The sequence below is a fragment of the Cnephaeus nilssonii genome (genome assembly GCF_951640355.1).
Source record: "Cnephaeus nilssonii genome assembly, chromosome: 4".
In the NCBI taxonomy this organism is placed as follows: Eukaryota; Metazoa; Chordata; class Mammalia; order Chiroptera; family Vespertilionidae; genus Cnephaeus; species Cnephaeus nilssonii.
The window spans coordinates 104,106,236-104,123,387 of record NC_137075.1 but is presented as its reverse complement, the minus strand read 5'-3'; the positions used below and the strand labels follow the sequence as shown (position 1 = coordinate 104,123,387).

Below are 17,152 nucleotides of genomic sequence, written 5' to 3'. Positions count from 1 at the left end.
TTGGTTGGCAGCTGCCTCCGTGTTTTCCGGCGCCGACGCAGCGCAATGACGTATGCCCCGAGATCCCACGTCCAAGATGGCCGCGGTCGGCAAGGAGAGACGTCGCTGAGGGGCTTACCTGGGGCGAGGGGTGAGTGACCGACGGACCGCGGGCAGCCCCACCCACCTCCCGCGCACCTGAAGGTCTGAGTAGGGGATGGCCAGCTGCCTCCATCCCCTAGTGGAGTCTATCTTCCCGGATACCGCCTCCCTCCGCTGCCCGCTGTCAGCTCGAAGTTAGCGGGCGATGGCGGGGCTGCGGGACGGGATTCGGGGGAGGGTTTGGAGGCGCAAGAGCGGAGGAGAAAGGCCCTCGCGCACCCTAGAACAGGGAGCGGGCCTCGCCCAGAGGGGCGGCTAAGGTTTGGGGACTTGGTCGCTGGTGGGGAGAAGGGGCGGGGTCTTCACCCGCGCGCGCACGCTCACAGCCTCGCAGCCTCCGGCCGCCCGCATCTTCCCAGCCACTTCGGGGTCTCCGTCCCAACTTGGGTGAGGCGGACACTCGGGTGCCGTTTCACACCTGGGTGCGCCGACTCTGGGGTCTGAGGAGGAAGGAGGACAAGGCACTTCCGCGACTAGATTCGTTCTCGCCGAGACACGGTTCTTGCGGACCCGTTCCCGGGTCGGTGTGGTGTGTTCCTAAAGGAATTGTTCTTTAGGAAGTTGGTTGGAGGCGTTCGCTGAGCGGTTCTCTGTTGTCGCTAGCACTGAACGCGGTCGGCTGCGCTCCCTGACTGTGGGTTGCCAGTTAAACGGAGCGTTCGCTCACACCATCCGACGTTAGGCACGGCTTCTGAAAGCAGTTAGCTGCGGTGGCCTTTTTATGTTGTTGAAGGTTAGCCTGCGCATGTCCGCGAAGCTCGCTCTGAAGCGCTCTGGAGAGAGGTCCTGCACCGGGCCTGGCAGTGGTGGGCGCTCATTCAAGGTCTGTGCGAATGGGGGAGAATGGGATCCCGTCCTGGAACACTGCGTGACGGATATAGAGGAAGCTCTCTATTGCAGAATGAGGAAGGGATGGATGATAGACGTATTGGCTAAGATTGTATTATTAGGATGCTTGCCTATTAAATAATTTTGACTGTAAATTAAGTAATTATCCAGGACGTTTTTTGTTGTTGTTTTCTGTTTTGTTTTCAGAATGACAACCAACGGGTATCTAATCTTAGGATTTTAATTCCTTTTGTCTCATTTTGATTATATATGTTTTTCAAACATACTAGTTGGTTGGTGCATAAGCATGTTTAACATTTGTTTCATTTTGGAAATGTAGATTGCATCAACAAGCAGTAACGAAATATTCTAATTGTTGAGATGCTTACATTTTATTTTATTTTTTAAACATATTTTTATTGATTTCAGAGAGGAAGGGAGAGGGAGAGAGAGATAGAAACATCCATGATGAGAGAACCATCCATCGGCCGCCTCCTAGACTCGCGCGCCGACCCCCCCCCCGCCCTTCCAGGATTGAGCTTGCAACCCAGGCATGTGCCCCTGACTAGAATCGAACCCAGGACCTTTCAATCTGCAGGACGACGCTCCATCCACCCAGCCAAACCAGCTAGGGCGAGATGCTTACATTTTTAAATGTCACTTTTAAAAAATTGAATGTCATAAAGAAAAAAATGGTCATAGTTTTGGCCTATGAAATGAGCTACAGTCATGCGCCGTATAGTGACATTTTGTTCAAAGATGGAACACATATACAAAGGTGGTCCCATAAGATTGTAAAATTCCCACAGCTGTCATAAAGTCATAGTGCAAGTTACGTGTTTGTGGTGATGCTGGTGTAAACAAATCTGAACTGAAAGTCATATAAAAGTGTAGCACGTACAATTATGTACAGTACATAATACTTGCTAGTGATAATAAACTGTTTCCTGGTTTATGTATTTACTGTTGTGAAAGCTAAAAGAATACTTTTCCTTCCACCTTCTAAGTTCTTATAGCTGGGCCAAAAATTAAATGAACAGAGACAAATTAACAGGAGAAAGTAAAAATTTTAATACATGCATATAGGGAATTCACTCACATAGGCATGAATATTCCAAAGATGGGGAGGCAACATTGGAGAAAACGTGGGGACAGGGTATTAGATTTCAGAAGTGAGAATGGGCAGTTTACAGGTAATTGAGGATTACTGGTAGTTGAGAAGAGCAGAACATGCATGGCAGGCAGGAAAATTCTTGCTGGGTGACTCAAAAACAGTGGGACACAGGGTACCTAGCTAACAGACTCCTGCCCGAAGCCCTCTTACTTACCATACTCGATTCAAATTGGATTAAGCCGACATCCTAAGACTGCGTCCTTCCTGAAGCAGGTTTTTCTGTCTGAGTCTCTTGGGCAGGAAAGGGGGAAGAGACAGATTCCTTCTTGAGTCCTGTTCCTCAATAACCAGCTTAGAACCTATGTCCCAAAGAAGGCAGCTTCAGTGTGACAAAACTGGTTTCCTTCACTATCCTGTGCTTTTACTCTATGTTAGAGTGTACTCTTTCTAGTAAAAGATAGTGTATATGTGTTACACTAGCAGCAGCCTCATACATCTCATGTTTACTGTGTCTCTTAATTGAATCATTTTCCTTCGAAGTACAGTTAATGATAGAAAACTAGAGTCTTATATATCTCAGACCTATTGGATGGCTCTCAGATGCTACAACTTTTTAACAATCTATTTAAGAATCTTGTCAGAGAGCAAAAAGAGTTTGTGAGTACTTGGAAGCTCAGACCAGCAGAGCTCAGGTCACTGAGCATAATCTCTTCCTATCCTAGTCAACACAGGTAAATGTACTAGTACACTGGATGAGGTCTAATTAGATGGATTTATATCCATTCAAGTTATCAAACCTAGAATATTGGTTAATGAGGAGATGTAAGCCTGAATGAAGAGAGGTCCTTAGAGATAGACTACAGATTTCTGGTCTTACTCTTTTTCTGATTAGCACTTTTTATTACCAAATATATGAGGCATGCTTCTCCAATTAATAAATGCACTCAAAACCTGTAGTTAGCATGTTAAATGAAGCAACAAGTTTTTAAAGGCTAAAAGAATAGTCCCAAACTAACAAGATATAGATTTACCAGGAATGATTAAATGTATAGAAACCCAGTTGTCCATGTTGGAGATGAAGAAGGCCTACCTTGCACCCCTGGGTCCGAGTGAGGCCACGCGCCCCTGGGTCCGGGTGAGGCTGGATCCCGGGACCCGGGTGAGGCCGCGCCCCTGGGTCTGGGCGAGACCAAACCAGAGGGAGTCGGACCTGCATTACCACCATTTGTCCACCATCCAGAGCTGAAAAGTCAGTGCCGACATGTACACATAAGGAACTGGTGGACATTGAAATTGGGTCTCAAAAGAACTGTTGGTCCAGAAAGAAACTCACTACAGACTGATTCATTTGCCTGTCAGCATAACTATTATTGCTCGTCTCACATTCGGTTCTTATAAGTACATTTCTAGTAACACATGATCTCACTCATCTAGGGGAAATGGTGAACAACATAGACTGATGAACAAGAACAGACGCAGAAACAAGGAGGCATCGATCGGACTGTCGGGCCTTAGAGGGAGGGTTGGGGAGGGTGGGGGTAGGGGGGAGAGATCAACCAAAGGACTTGTGTGCAGGCATACAAGCCTAACCAATGGTTAAGGACAACAGGGGGTTGGGGGCATCCGTGGGGAGGGGTGGGGGATGGGAATGGGGGGATGAGGACAAATATGTGACACCTTAATAAAGAAATAAAAAAAAAATTAAATAAATAAATAAATAAATAAATAAATAAAAAGAAGGCCTACCTTGACAAAAATGGTTCTAGGGTATAATGTTATGTTTATAGAGGAACTTAGTGTCCATTTGAGGAAAGGCAGTATCTTAACCTAATGACAAACTGTGGCTCTGCCATTTACTAGTGGTGTGAATTGGGAAAGTTGCTTCATGTCTCATTAGCTCCGTTTTCTCAGCGATAAATTGTGAGGATAAGAAAACAACCTGCAGGCATGCTGCAACTCAGTGGCCACTCATTGGACATGTTAAATATTAGTAACCTCTCATCCCATGTGTACTACTCCAGTCATAGAAAAAATATTGTTTTTCATTTTGGATGCTAGTATTTAGGGGGAAATCTTGAAACACTAAAAATTATGTGGAGGTAATGGGATGTTTGCCCTGAAGAAGAGAGGGAATGTAAAAACCATCTTCACATATTTAAAAGGCAGTCAGTAAATAGGGAAAGTTATTTTCAAGGAGCTAAGTGGGAGCTATAGAGAGTTGTTGAAAGGTAGATTTAATTCACTCCTTATTCTGTGCCATCTATGTACCAGATCTAGGGGGTGAACAGAACAGATCTCAAAATTAATATAAAATTAATGCAAGAATGAATGTTTGCCTGGCTGGTGTGGTTCAGTGGTTGAGCATTGACATACTAGTATGTACCAGGAGGTCAGGGCACATGCCCAAATTGTGGGATCAATCCCCAGTAGGGGGTGTGCAAAAGGCAGCCAGTCAAGTGTTTTCTCTCATCATTGATGTTTCTATCTCTCCCTCTCCCTTCCTCTCTGAAATCAATAAATATATATATATATATATATATATATATATATATATATATATATTTTTTTTTTTTTTTAAAGAATTAATGTAAGTACCAGTTATTGATACTCAGCAATGCTATAGGCTGCCTGGTAAACTGTTACTGTTCCACTAATGAAAGTGGCCAAATGAAGGTTAGTGAGTGACCAAATATTACTGTTTAGAGTGAATTTCTGTACTGTGTGAAAAAATCAAGTATTGGCCTTGACTATTGTTTCCAACTTGTAAGTATCCATAACTCTAAATGTTTAAAAATGAATTTAACCTGTCATCATGTAAAATGAAATATCAAAGGCACATTCTTGAAAGATGTTGCTAAAATGCCTTGGCATACTGCTTGTTTATGGAAAGAGTTTTACTTTGTGGAGCTCATAAATCTCTCAGTCTTTCACAGTAATCATGAACTGCTAATGAGAAAATTTATGACTTTAGGGGCTTGTGAAAAAATAATGGAAGAGTAAAAGGGAGTGGGGTTATAGAACTGAAGTAAGAACTTTTCAAGGGGGTAGATTATTTAGAGGACTGTTTCTGTTCCATCCATGTACACTTATTTTCACTGCATTTCGGTATCCGAGTGGGATTGGTTCCAGGACTTTCTGTGGATACCAAAATCCATGGATGCTCAAGTCCGTTATTATACGGCACAGAACAATGTGTACAAATGTTTTAAATTGGCTTTGGAGGTAAGCTTGGGCTTTTAACTGCCAATCAGTAATGTTGTTTCAGTGGGAAATTTCAATCCAAAATCAGGTACCATCTATAATTCTAGATTGCTTCAATGATTGGGATTGCTTCACATGGGTATCCCTTTCCAACTTTGCTGCTTCTCTTTCTCATAGGATTCTAACATTTCCAGAGAACCTTTTGAAAAGAACAAGTCTACGTCAATAAATGAAGGAAAATAAAGAAAATTCAAGCCCTTCAGTAACCTCAGCAAACCTGGACCACACAAAACCATGTTGGTACTGGGATAAGAAAGACTTGGCTCATACACCCTCTCAACTAGAAGGACTTGACCCAGCCACTGAGGCCCGGTACCGCCGAGAGGGGGCTCGGTTCATCTTTGATGTGGGCACACGTTTGGGACTGTATCCTTATCTCTTTAGAATCTGTTTTAGGCTTCCCATCACCAACACTGAGAATTAAATTAAATACTGTTGATAAAATATATAATAATATCTCCCAGCCCCTGTGGCTTAGTTGGTTGAGCATTGTCCCATGCACCAAGAGATCACTGACTTGATTCCTGGGTTTCGGGCACAATCGCCAGTAGGGGGCAGGAGGCAGCTGATAATGTTTCTCTCATTGATGTTTCTATCTCTCCCTCTCCCTTCCTCTCTCTATAATCAATTTTTACAAAGGAAATCTTACCTTTAAATAGACATATAGTAATATCTCTGTACTAAAATGGCCCTTGAATATCTTTGTTAACTAATGATATTTCTGATTAGCTTGGCTCTTGGGGGTTTTCGGTTTCCGTTTTTTCATTTAAATGTATAGACTTAGGCATTGAGCAGGTGGCCACCAGGAGGAAAATAGCCCCCAGTGATCACAGCTGAAGGATGGTGAAGCCTGGCCTTGTTCACAGTGTAAACTCACCTTGCTGGGGTGAATTCTGATCCAGAGATTCCCATCTCCCTGCTTTGCTGCTGACGGTGTTTATCTTACCACTGACTTCCTTGGAGTTGTTTGAGTTTCTCCACATTTAACTAAGAACAATTACAATTTCTTGATTAAAGTCCTTAACCAGAACAACAGACACTATGATACCCTGGCAACTGGAATAATTTATTTTCATCGCTTCTATATGTTTCATTCTTTTAAGCAATTTCCAAGATATGTAAGTATTTGAATTTTATTGTAATTCTCTATCACATGTAATTATTTCCATACAGTTCGGTGAACTAATTATAATCTCTATATTTCCAGAAAGTAGTTATTTTTACATAGTACATACTATGTATAAACAAAATCAAGTTTGAACTTTGTGTGTGATTGTTTTTCATTTTTTAATTAACCATATTCAAATCATCTTATTTAGCCTGATATGAACCACAGTCATATTGCACTTTGTGTGAAAGTTACTTCCCTATTACCTTTGCCAAGATAAATTTGGGCTTATAATTGAGACCCAACAAAGGCCAAGAAGGAATAAAAATGTTTCAGGCCATATTGCTCATTCTGCAGTTGCTCCTTAAACATGCACTGTCTTCTGCTCTGTGGGAGACTCAGACGGGGAACCTGCCTCAGTGCTTTTAGTCCTGAGGTGTGACGTACAGAATAGGTGGTAGAGGGGAGAACATAGGAGAGGTGGAGAAGGAAGGCTGCAGCTTCAAGGGAGAGATTAATGCATTGTGGAGGGATCAGGGACTATGCTAGGGAGCAGGTGCCAGAGTAATTAAGCCCTGACTATAAATGTCAGATGGGACAGAGCAGTAATCCCGCAGAAACTAGCGTGACAAAGACAGGGAGGACCCATGTGGTAAGTATCAGCCCAGCCAGGAGGTTCATTTGGCAGGAATGGAATGGGGGCCCTGGGTGGAAAGGTAGACTGGGTCAGACCATGTGGACATTGAACTCCAGGCTGGGGCATTAGACTTCAGCAGGTAAATTGAAGTGGTTGAAGAGTTTCATAAAGAAGATGACAGAATTAGACTGAACAGGGGGTCAGTCTGTTGGGGTTTTTCCTTTTGCTAAGATTTTACTGAGTTTTGTGCACGACTTCTAGAGGAAGGACACTGTGTCGGTCAGCATTGTACCCCGGGCACAGAGTCTGACATCTAACGATCAGGATTCTGTGGAGGGTCAGACATGCAGGAGAGATGAGAGTAGGCGGAGAGAAGCTGGAGAGAGAGCAGTGAGACCACCTCAGTGATGTGGGAACTGGACCAGGGTCCAGGCAGCGTAAGGGGAAGGAAGGACAGCTGGGCACTGGCACAGAAATGGACTCCACCAGACATGCGTTTAGCTGTGTTCTTTTTCTGGAACAAAGATCACAGTGTGAAAAGAAAATTTGTGTCTGTGGGTTTTTTCCCTTCTGGCATCTACTCTGTTTACATAGCATGTTCTTCAGAAAATTAAAATTATTTATGGGTCCAAATTGGGTGTGTGTGTGAAATTTCCTTTGAGTTCCTTGTAAATAAGAAATGAGAAGTTAGGAGAGTGAAGGTCAAAAATCTTTGCTTGTGTTTCTGTGTGAGCTTTGAGAACAGTATCTCAGGAACTTTTGTCTTCCTTTTAGGTAACAGGAGCTTGTTGTCTCTTTCTGGCTGGGAAAGTAGAAGAAACACCCAAAAAATGTAAAGATATCATCAAAACAGCTCGGAGTTTATTAAATGATGTACAATTTGGCCAGTTTGGAGATGACCCAAAGGTAAGAATCATAACTGCCTGTCTTTAAATCTTGGTTCCTTGTGGTAGCATTAAGATAGAGGTCCTGCCGGGCTGGTGTGGCTCAGTGGTCGATCTAGGAATCTATCACGGTTCGATTCCAGGTCAGGGCACATGCCCGGGTTGTGGGCTTGATCCCCAGTGGGGCATGTAGAAGGCAGCCGATCAGTGATGCTCAGCATTGATATTTCTATCTTTCTCTCTCCCTCCCTCTCTGAAATCAATATATATAAATTTGTGTGTGTGTGTGTGTGTGTGTGTGTGTGTGTGTGTGTGTGTGTATATATATGTATTATTTATTTATTTATTTATTTAGAGGATAGAGGTCCTTGCCCTAGTCATTTTCTCAGTGGTTAGAGCATCGGCCCATGGACTGAAGGGTCGAGTGTTCAGTTCTGGTCAAGGGCATGTACCTAGGTTGCAGATTCTATCCCCAGCTCTTGTGTGGAGGCAAACAACCAATGTGTCTCTGTCTCTTCGCCTCCCTTTCACTCTAAAAATCAATGGGAAAAAATATCCTTGGGTGAGGATGAACAAAATTTAAAAAGATAGAGGTCCTTGTGTCGGCAATGGCTGTGACTCCTGTATCTGCCAGTCCCAGGTCCCTGTGCGGAGGTACTTTCCCTTGCTTCTATAAGGAGGGAAGATGATGTAGCCACACTTAGGTAGCTCTTGCTACGTGCCAAGTCATGTTCTGAGCATTTAGGGCGATAGCACATGTAGTGGATAGGAACAGAATCTCGTGGCTGTCTGTGCTCCTCGACCACAAGCAGTGTGGCTTCTTTGGTTCAGGGGCGCTGGCAGCTTCTGGGTAGACGGATAGTGCCAGTGCTCTGCGTACATGTATCTGCATTGCATGTGCTGTGTGTCTTTTGCTTCCCAAGAATGGTGGAAGGTATTAATATTTTCAGACACCCAGAGATTGTTATTGGTTATACCACCCATCCTGTCTTTTTCCCACAACCCCTGCCCATGTCAGGAAATGGTGTTAAAATAATTGCATACATGACTTAGTTATGTTCTAAAAACATAACTTTCAGCCCGGCTGGCATGGCTCAGTGGTTGAGAATCGACCTGTGAACCAGGATGTCACGGTTCAATTCCTGGTTGGGGCACATGCCCAGGGTGCAGGCTCAGTCCTCAGTGGGGGATGTGCAGGAGGCAGCCAATCAATGATTCTCTGTCATCATGGATGTTTCTACCTCTCTCTCCCTCTCCTTTCCTCTCTGAAATCAATAAAAAATATTTAAAAAATAATAAATAAATAGAAAAGTTCACTTTTTAAATGCTGATTTAGACCTGTGACTAAAACTACAATCCCAACACTTACTATTTTATTTTTAGGAAGAAGTAATGGTTCTGGAGAGAATCTTACTACAGACTATAAAGTTTGATTTACAGGTAGAACATCCATACCAGTTCCTACTCAAATATGCAAAACAACTCAAAGGTAAGAAAAAGTTATTAAACGAACTTTTTTATTCTGAAACCAAGTCTTCATCATCGTTTGATGACATTGCGATTATGCTTAAAAGAGGAAAACAGAAAATTCGGTGTGTGAAGTACCTGGGCCATAGCTTGCCCAGACAATTCAATATTGTGGCTGTTAGTACTGTTTCCTTTTGTGTATAAACAGATTCTGTCATCTAGTTGCCAAGTGGTATGAGACAGGAAGATGAGTCAGAATTTTTTAAATAGCCTAATAAATTCGGCGATGGAGCCAAGCTTCCTATAAACGGTGGCTCTCAGCATAGGGCATGTGGAGAGAACAGAGGTGGGGCTTGGACCCACTTGTTTGTCCTTGTCTCCCATGCAGAAGCTCTTTGCTGTGTATTGGAATGGTGCTGAGGGCACCTGGGCTTTATATAAATACTTGTTGCTTCTTGTGCGCTGCTTTATTTTCTTTCCCTACTAATTTACCTTCTCCCCCCCCCCCCCCCATTTCTAGGTGATAAAAACAAAATTCAAAAGTTGGTTCAAATGGCATGGACATTTGTAAATGACAGGTACATATACTCAAATGTTGATTTAATTACAGTGTTTTTAACAAACTATAGAAATGATTCCTGAAAGTATAGTCTTTAATTATAGTGTTTTTAAATACCCAGGGACTTCATATGTCACCTTACCCAAACCCCTTACTTTATATCAAGGAAACTGACTTGACCCAGCTTGAGGAGCCAGTGAAGGGCAGAGCTGGGCCAAAGTCCAGGTCTCCTGTTCCCAGCAGAGGCAATGCCCTGCCATGTCACGGTGAGGCAGGATGCTGAAATCTTCTCTCCAGTTTAAAACATAAATCTAAAACAATGCCTCGGAGAGTTTGGACAACTACATACTGAGAACCCATTGGATTCTGCAGAACACCATATGGTGTCATGGCTTTAGAGCCTTGATGTTCTCGAACCCAGGGATCTAATGAGGAACAAAGTGCCTGTGAGTGGAGTTGTCGCTGTTGGAAGAAACGTTTCTCTGGCTAGGATTTCAACAGTTTGCAGAACATAAATCATTTTCACTTGTATTTCATGGCATGGTAATTTTTAATGAGCTGGGATTCTTCTGATTCTTTAAGAAACAAATTTTTTAAGTAACTGTGGTTAAAATTAACTTATTTTTATACTTTTAGAGAACTATATGTATAATACTTTATTTGATGGTGTTTAGAGAAGAATAAGCAAATTGCAATTTAGATCACCATCTGACTGATGCATTGAGTTAATCACAAATGTTTGTTCATCCAAGTCAAGTCAACTCTTTTTCCTGTTGAACTAGTCTCTGCACGACCTTGTCACTGCAGTGGGAACCAGAGATCATAGCAGTGGCAGTGATGTATCTCGCGGGACGTTTGTGCAAATTTGAAATACAAGAATGGACCTCCAAACCCATGTATCGGAGATGGTGGGAGCAGTTTGTGCAAGACGTCCCTGTGGATGTTCTGGAAGGTACTGAGCATGCCGATCATTCTGTGAGGGTGTTCCATGTTTGGATGGTGCTGCCCTGAGAACATGATTCCTGAACAGATTTCCCAATAGGCCTGCATAAACTCTTCTTTAGAAGCATCTGTGGTTAACGTTTCAAATGTAATATCCACTCTGTCCAAGCATATCGTTTTGGTGCACAGCAGAGGCAGGGTGAATTCCAAATATGATTTTGACATGTTGGTCCTTGTATGAGAGTCGTGGCTCAAAGGAAAATGGGCTGGCTTTTTTTTCCTAGGTAAAATTTTATTTAAAATATCCATCTGTGCTAAATGTAACTGTCACCTATCATTTAGATATCTGCCACCAAATCCTGGATCTTTACTCACAAGGAAAACAACAGATGCCTCATCACACGCCTCATCAGCTGCATCAGCCCCCATCACTCAACCCCACACCACAAGTGCCACCAGTGCCACCGTCACAGTCGGCTCCAGGCCCTGAACCACCGCAGCCCCCTCAGAAGGACCCGCAGCCATCAACCCAGCCGCCGCCGCCGCCACAGCAAGTCCAGCAGCCCAAGAAACCGTCCCCACAGCCTAGTCCTCCCCGCCAGGTGAAGCGAGCCACGGTGAGTGGCCAGAGTGGCACTGGGCATGGCCAGCTTTCCCAGTGGCAATGCCTCACCTGAGCACATTCCTATTTCTAAGGGAGTTCACGGAACTCCAAAAATCACCATCAGACGGCATGTCTATGGGGAGCCTGAAAACTTCCGTGGTCAGAGGAGAGGCTCTGTCCTCCTCCGGCTGCTGCTGCCTGAGTCACCTCCGACAGGGCCCTGAAACCTGCCAGGGTGTCGTTTCCACCTCTGCCCTGCTGGAATGGGTGTCTCCAGTTCCCTCTGACTCGATAGTGTTTGGATCTTTAAGTGACAGTATTTGTAGAAATTTCTCCTAATGGTGGCAGCCAGCCAGCGGGGAAGGCATTTGCTGTTACTCAGTCCTTAGAAGAAGCCATGCAGGATATACAGGTATCAGCCAACTCTGCTCATCAAACTTAGGGCAGTGCGCTAGAAGGCCTGAGACTCAGTGGTCAGGACTGAGACAGTGAGTATTTCCGGACAAAGGGAGGAGGGAGGAAGCAGAAAAGGTGCTCTGCAGGTGGCGTTTGCCCTGCAAGTTCAGCCAACACGGTTTTGTGTGAGGCCACATCTGTCACTGTGATTTCGTGCCCGGTTCGTCTGTTTTTCTCACTCTTCCCAGTGCCTGGGATAACGGTTGTGTTTTCTTTTGAAACAGGTTGTTTCTCCCAAAGAAGAGAACAAAGCAGCAGGTAATTTCCAGTTCTGTTTTTTAGTTATATGTCTACTTATCAAAACTTTAAATTCTTAGTCAACATTGATTCTTTTCTGATTAGATTGGCCTTAAAATTTAATCTTAAAGAGCCCATCACAAACTTGACCCACTCTGCCAGAATACGCATTGTCTTCTGTTTATCCCGACTCTATTTTTAGATGATATTTTGATAAAAGTTATCAATAACAATGTACTGAGTCGAATATATAAAATGTCATCATGAATGTAGGAGACCGGTTGCCACAATATATGTTGTTAGAGATTAGTGAAGTGTGACACAGTAAAAACATGAAGAGAGTGAAGTGCCCTGGGTGTCCCCGTCCTGAACACCGAGCAGCTGGATGGTGTGGAGAAAGGACTGCGTGGTGGGCAGGGTGTTGCCCAGAGAACCACCACACGGCCAGCCCTGCTGCTTACGGGCGCCAGGCCTCTGTCAGACGCCTTTTATATGTACGTATGTAGTAGAGCCCAGAGTTGGTTCATTTGTTTCCGAGTTGGAAGCAAGTAAAGAGAGAAAAATCTGGAAGATTACGGAAGAGGAAGTGAGAAGCGTTTTCTGGGTCGTTGGCCGTGTTGTGCTGAGCTCTTTGAAGCACAGTGTCCACTTGTCTCTGTTTCTCTGTTGCTGAGTTCCATGGTAGGGCCTCAGGGAATTATTGTGGTACTGTTGTTGAGATCTTCAAGTTTCAGTAAAGCTACATGTTTCGCAGGATCTTTGGGGGAATGATGAGTTCAGTACAGGTAAATTTTTTTAGTTCTGAACGAGCAAAAAGTGTGAGACACCAAAAAGCAGACACATACAGTCATCCTGAGCTGATTGCAGCATCTGCTGGAGAGGTGGAGACAGCCAGTGGTGGCCTGGGAGAAGAACTAGAGCTGAGAGCGGAAACCCTGTAAGTCGAAGGAGGCAGGTGAGCAAAGGAATTGGAAGTCAATGGAGAGAGGAGTTTACTGGAACAGGAAGAGCTGAAAGGGCTTCGCTTCAGAGAGGACTGAAATGTGGTTGGTGGATGACAGCGCCTGCTACTGGAGGAACTGATTTTGCGTGGGCAGTGGGAGCCATGGGAGGTTGGTAGCAGAAGCATGGCAAAGTCTGAGTTCATTTTAGAAAGTTTCCTGGCCGTAGTAATAGCACAGGTGGTTGGGAATGGGAAGGACCTTGCCAGCATCTGGGTGAGACCTGGTGAGAGGAGAGTCAGAGCGATGGCCAGAGGCCCAGGAAGGGAGGGTCAGACAGCCGGGAGGTGAGATCTGACTGAGCGGTGCAGTACATGCAAGTAGCTACAGAGGACTGGCGGTGGCCCACTCAAATGGCCTGGTACCCTCAGTGCAAAATATACACCAGATTTCTGAGTTAGTAAGAAAAAAAGAATGTAACTCTGGCCAGTGGCTCAATTGGTTGGAGCATCATCCCGTACACCAAAAGGCTACAGGTTCAATTCCCAGTTAGGGCGTATACAGGAGGCAACCAATCAATGTTTCTCTCACATCCATGTTTCTCTCTCTCTCTCCACCCCTCTCCCCCCCCCCCCCAAAAAAAAGAAGAAAGAATGCAAAAAATCTTATTGGTCAATTTTATGTTGATTATACATTGAAATGATCAAATTTTTTATATATCAAGTTAAATATTAAAATTAATTTCAACTGTTCTGAATGAACATGGCTGCTAGAAAACTGAAAATTACATGTGTGGCTCTTTTGATATTTCTGTTGGACAACTTGAGCTTGGCTGGCTGTGGGAGGAGGTAGAGGGAGTGCCTGAGGTGAGAGGGATACCCGTTAGGAGACGGAGGGAAAGGCTGCCTTGTGAGGTGCTGCCTGCTGGATCTAGTGATGGGACTTGAAAGTCAGGTCCCCGGTTTTGGAGGAGATAGAAGCTAGAGACGTCGATTCACCCCCTAGAGAGAGCTCTTGGCCTCCAAGGAAGATGATAAAGAGAGAGACGTCTCCGGACCTTGAATCCAGCCTAAGTCTAAGACAGAGGAGACCAAGAAAGTGATCAGCAATGCCGGGGCAGAATCAGATCAGTGATGTGCAAGCCCGGATAAAGGGAGTTTCAGGAGAAAGGGCCAAAACATGCAAACAGAAAGGTTGCGTTCTTTTTCAATCATGTGTGCACACTCGCTACCTTTCTAAACAAGCAGTTGGACTTGGTGTAGCCTTATCTGCGATTTAGTGTCGTCACTGTGGATGCTGGTCATGTGCAGATGTTCCACCCTGAAGGGTGGGCTGTGTCCTCTGCCCTAAGTGGCCCCAACTTCTTGGCTTAAGCAAGTGCATTTAAGGTCGCTCGCCTCCAGTTCTCTAATGGTGACTTCTAACGGGCTGCCAAATGGAGCAAATATTAGTGAGAGAGAAAATAAACTGGAAATGCACCTAAACAAGAGTTGAAGGTGGTGGTTTCCGGTGAGCATTCGGGGCCTTTCTTTGTGTTCTGTGTATTAGTAAGTCACACCGGTCACTGAAGTGGTTTTGTGCTGCTCTCAAGTTGTTGGAAAGGCTTGCTTTGTGGAAAAGGGGATATAGTGGGTTAGTTTTCTTTTTAGAGGGGAGGTAGGCGATGAGAGCTGTATTTGTTTTGTTCTTTTTTAAATAATTTTTAGTGTGTTTTTTTTTTTAAATATATTTTATTGTTTTTTTTACAGAGAGGAAGGGAGAGGGAGAGTTAGAAACATGGATGAGAGAGAAACATCGATCAGCTGCCTCCTGCACACCTCCCCACTGGGGATGTGCCTGCAACCAAGGTACATGCCCTTGACCGGAATCGAACCCGAGACCCTTCAGTCTGCAGGCCAACGCTCTATCCACTGAGCCAAACCACTGGTTAGGGCTGTTTTGTTCTTTTAAAAGGATTAGTACATAATGATTCATTTTATTAATTTTTTTTTTTAGATTTTTTTTATTGATTTTTAGAGAGAGAGGAAGGGAGAGAGAAACATTGATCAACTGCCTCCTGCACTCCCCCTACCGGGAATCAAGGCTGCAACCTGGGCATGTGCCCTGACCGGGAATTAAACCGTGACCTCTCAGTTCATGGGACAACGCTCAACCAATGAGCCAGGGCATGATGATATAGCCGAGGCCTTCCTCAAGTACCCTTACGACGTTATCTGCTCTTTTCCCCAAGGACATTGAACAGTCCATTTTATTTCTACTATAATATGTTTATTACATGAAGAGGTCTGAGTGCTTTTTTAATCTTTTTCTTCGTAGAACCACCACCACCTAAAATTCCTAAAATAGAGGCCACTCACCCTCCATTGCCTCCGGCCCACCCACCGCCAGGTCAGTGTCTGCTGAGAGCCATGGGATGCCAGCTTTTCTGTCTACCTTTCTGAAGGGCAGGCTTGGGAGGTCCTGGGAAAGTTTATAGAAGGGAGGCTTTGCAGCCAAAATGTTAAAACAATTGCGACCAAGGATCTTTCAGAAAACTTTTACACAGATGTTTTGAGGATGTTGTAAATTCTAAGTATATTTGAATGGTCACATCCAGAAATGCAGAACTACCCAGGAAAAGTGAGTTTAGAATCAGTTTTAGGAAAACAGCCCTGCCAGTGTATGAACAATTGCCCACATCTGGGCAGGGTTGCCGTAGATCTTAGACTCTAGTCCTGTGATGGGGTGGGGGTGGGATCTGTGGAGCTGCTGGGCACTGACTCATCTCTCCACTGCAGACCGGAAGCCTCCCCTCTCGGCTGCCTTAGGCGAGGCCGAGCCACCGGGCCCTGTGGATGCCAGTGAGCTCCCCAAAGTCCAGATTCCTCCTCCGGCCCACCCGGCCCCTGTGCACCAGCCACCACCGCTGCCACACCGGCCACCGCCACCGCCACCCTCCAGCTACATAACCGGGATGTCCACCACCAGCTCCTACATGTCTGGAGAGGGCTACCAGAGCCTGCAGTCCATGATGAAGACCGAGGGCCCCTCCTACAGCGCCCTGCCCCCTGCCTACGGGCCTCCAGCCCACCTGCCCTACCACCCCCATGTCTACCCCCCCAACCCACCCCCACCGCCAGTGCCCCCTCCCCCAGCCTCCTTCCCCCCACCTGCCATCCCACCCCCGACTCCCGGGTACCCTCCACCTCCACCCACCTACAACCCCAACTTCCCGCCCCCACCTCCACGCTTGCCCCCCACCCATGCCGTCCCACCTCACCCTCCTCCAGGCCTGGGCCTGCCTCCAGCTAGCTACCCACCTCCATCTGTCCCCCCTGGAGGACAGCCACCCGTGCCCCCACCCATCCCCCCACCTGGCATGCCTCCAGTCGGGGGCCTGGGGCGCGCAGCCTGGATGAGATAACCTGACGCCTTTTTTTTCCCCTTTGTTTTTTAACAAGTTTTTCTAATTAACGTGAAGGGTAGTTGACGTGAGGAAGCAGCAGGGTACCTGTATAATGCTAGACAGTTGCAGTGTGGGAAGACGTGGACCAGGCCCGGGAGGTGAATCAGACGGCCCTCCGCGCCTGGGGGTGGGCAGCCTCGGCAGTGCCCGGGCCGCCCGGCTGTGCTGGTGTCGGCCGAGGGCCGAGGGCCGAGTCCCGCCCTGGGTGACTCTACTAGTGAACATGTTAACCAGCCATATTGGCTCAATAATAGCTTCCGTAAGGAGTGAATTTCCTTCTAGAAATCAGTGCCTATTTTTCCTGGATACGCAGTTTTCAACAGTCCAGTTCCACCTGAAGTCAAGCTGTCGTCATCACTTGCATTCCGTGTTCTCTTCCATGACACGCAGTCGGTCAGAACCTTTTTTGCTTTAGCTATATTTACATCTTTGTATTAAAGTTATTTTGAAGGGGTTGCCTGGTTGGATGGCTCTTTTCTTTCTCCTCTGGGAAGAAGGGGAGGAATGTATGTTTACACCGATCTGCAA

General features: G+C 45.4%; 1 protein-coding gene across 2 annotated transcripts; it reads left to right on the top strand.

Moving 5' to 3' along the window:
• Positions 1-56: 56 nt before the first annotated feature.
• Positions 57-17,080, top strand: CCNK (cyclin K). 2 transcript variants are annotated; one of them, XM_079769049.1, is made up of 11 exons: positions 57-130; positions 5,462-5,710; positions 6,381-6,462; positions 7,864-7,995; positions 9,357-9,462; positions 9,961-10,018; positions 10,782-10,951; positions 11,284-11,558; positions 12,226-12,259; positions 15,496-15,567; positions 15,957-17,080. In XM_079769049.1, exons 2-11 carry the CDS (start codon positions 5,514-5,516, stop codon positions 16,580-16,582), a joined length of 1,752 nt encoding a protein of 583 aa, XP_079625175.1. In that variant the 5' UTR covers positions 57-130; positions 5,462-5,513; the 3' UTR covers positions 16,583-17,080. The 2 variants fall into 2 exon arrangements, with proteins under 2 accessions (XP_079625175.1, XP_079625176.1); XM_079769050.1 differs by lacking the exon at positions 57-130 and adding an exon at positions 3,517-3,572.
• Positions 17,081-17,152: the final 72 nt, after the last annotated feature.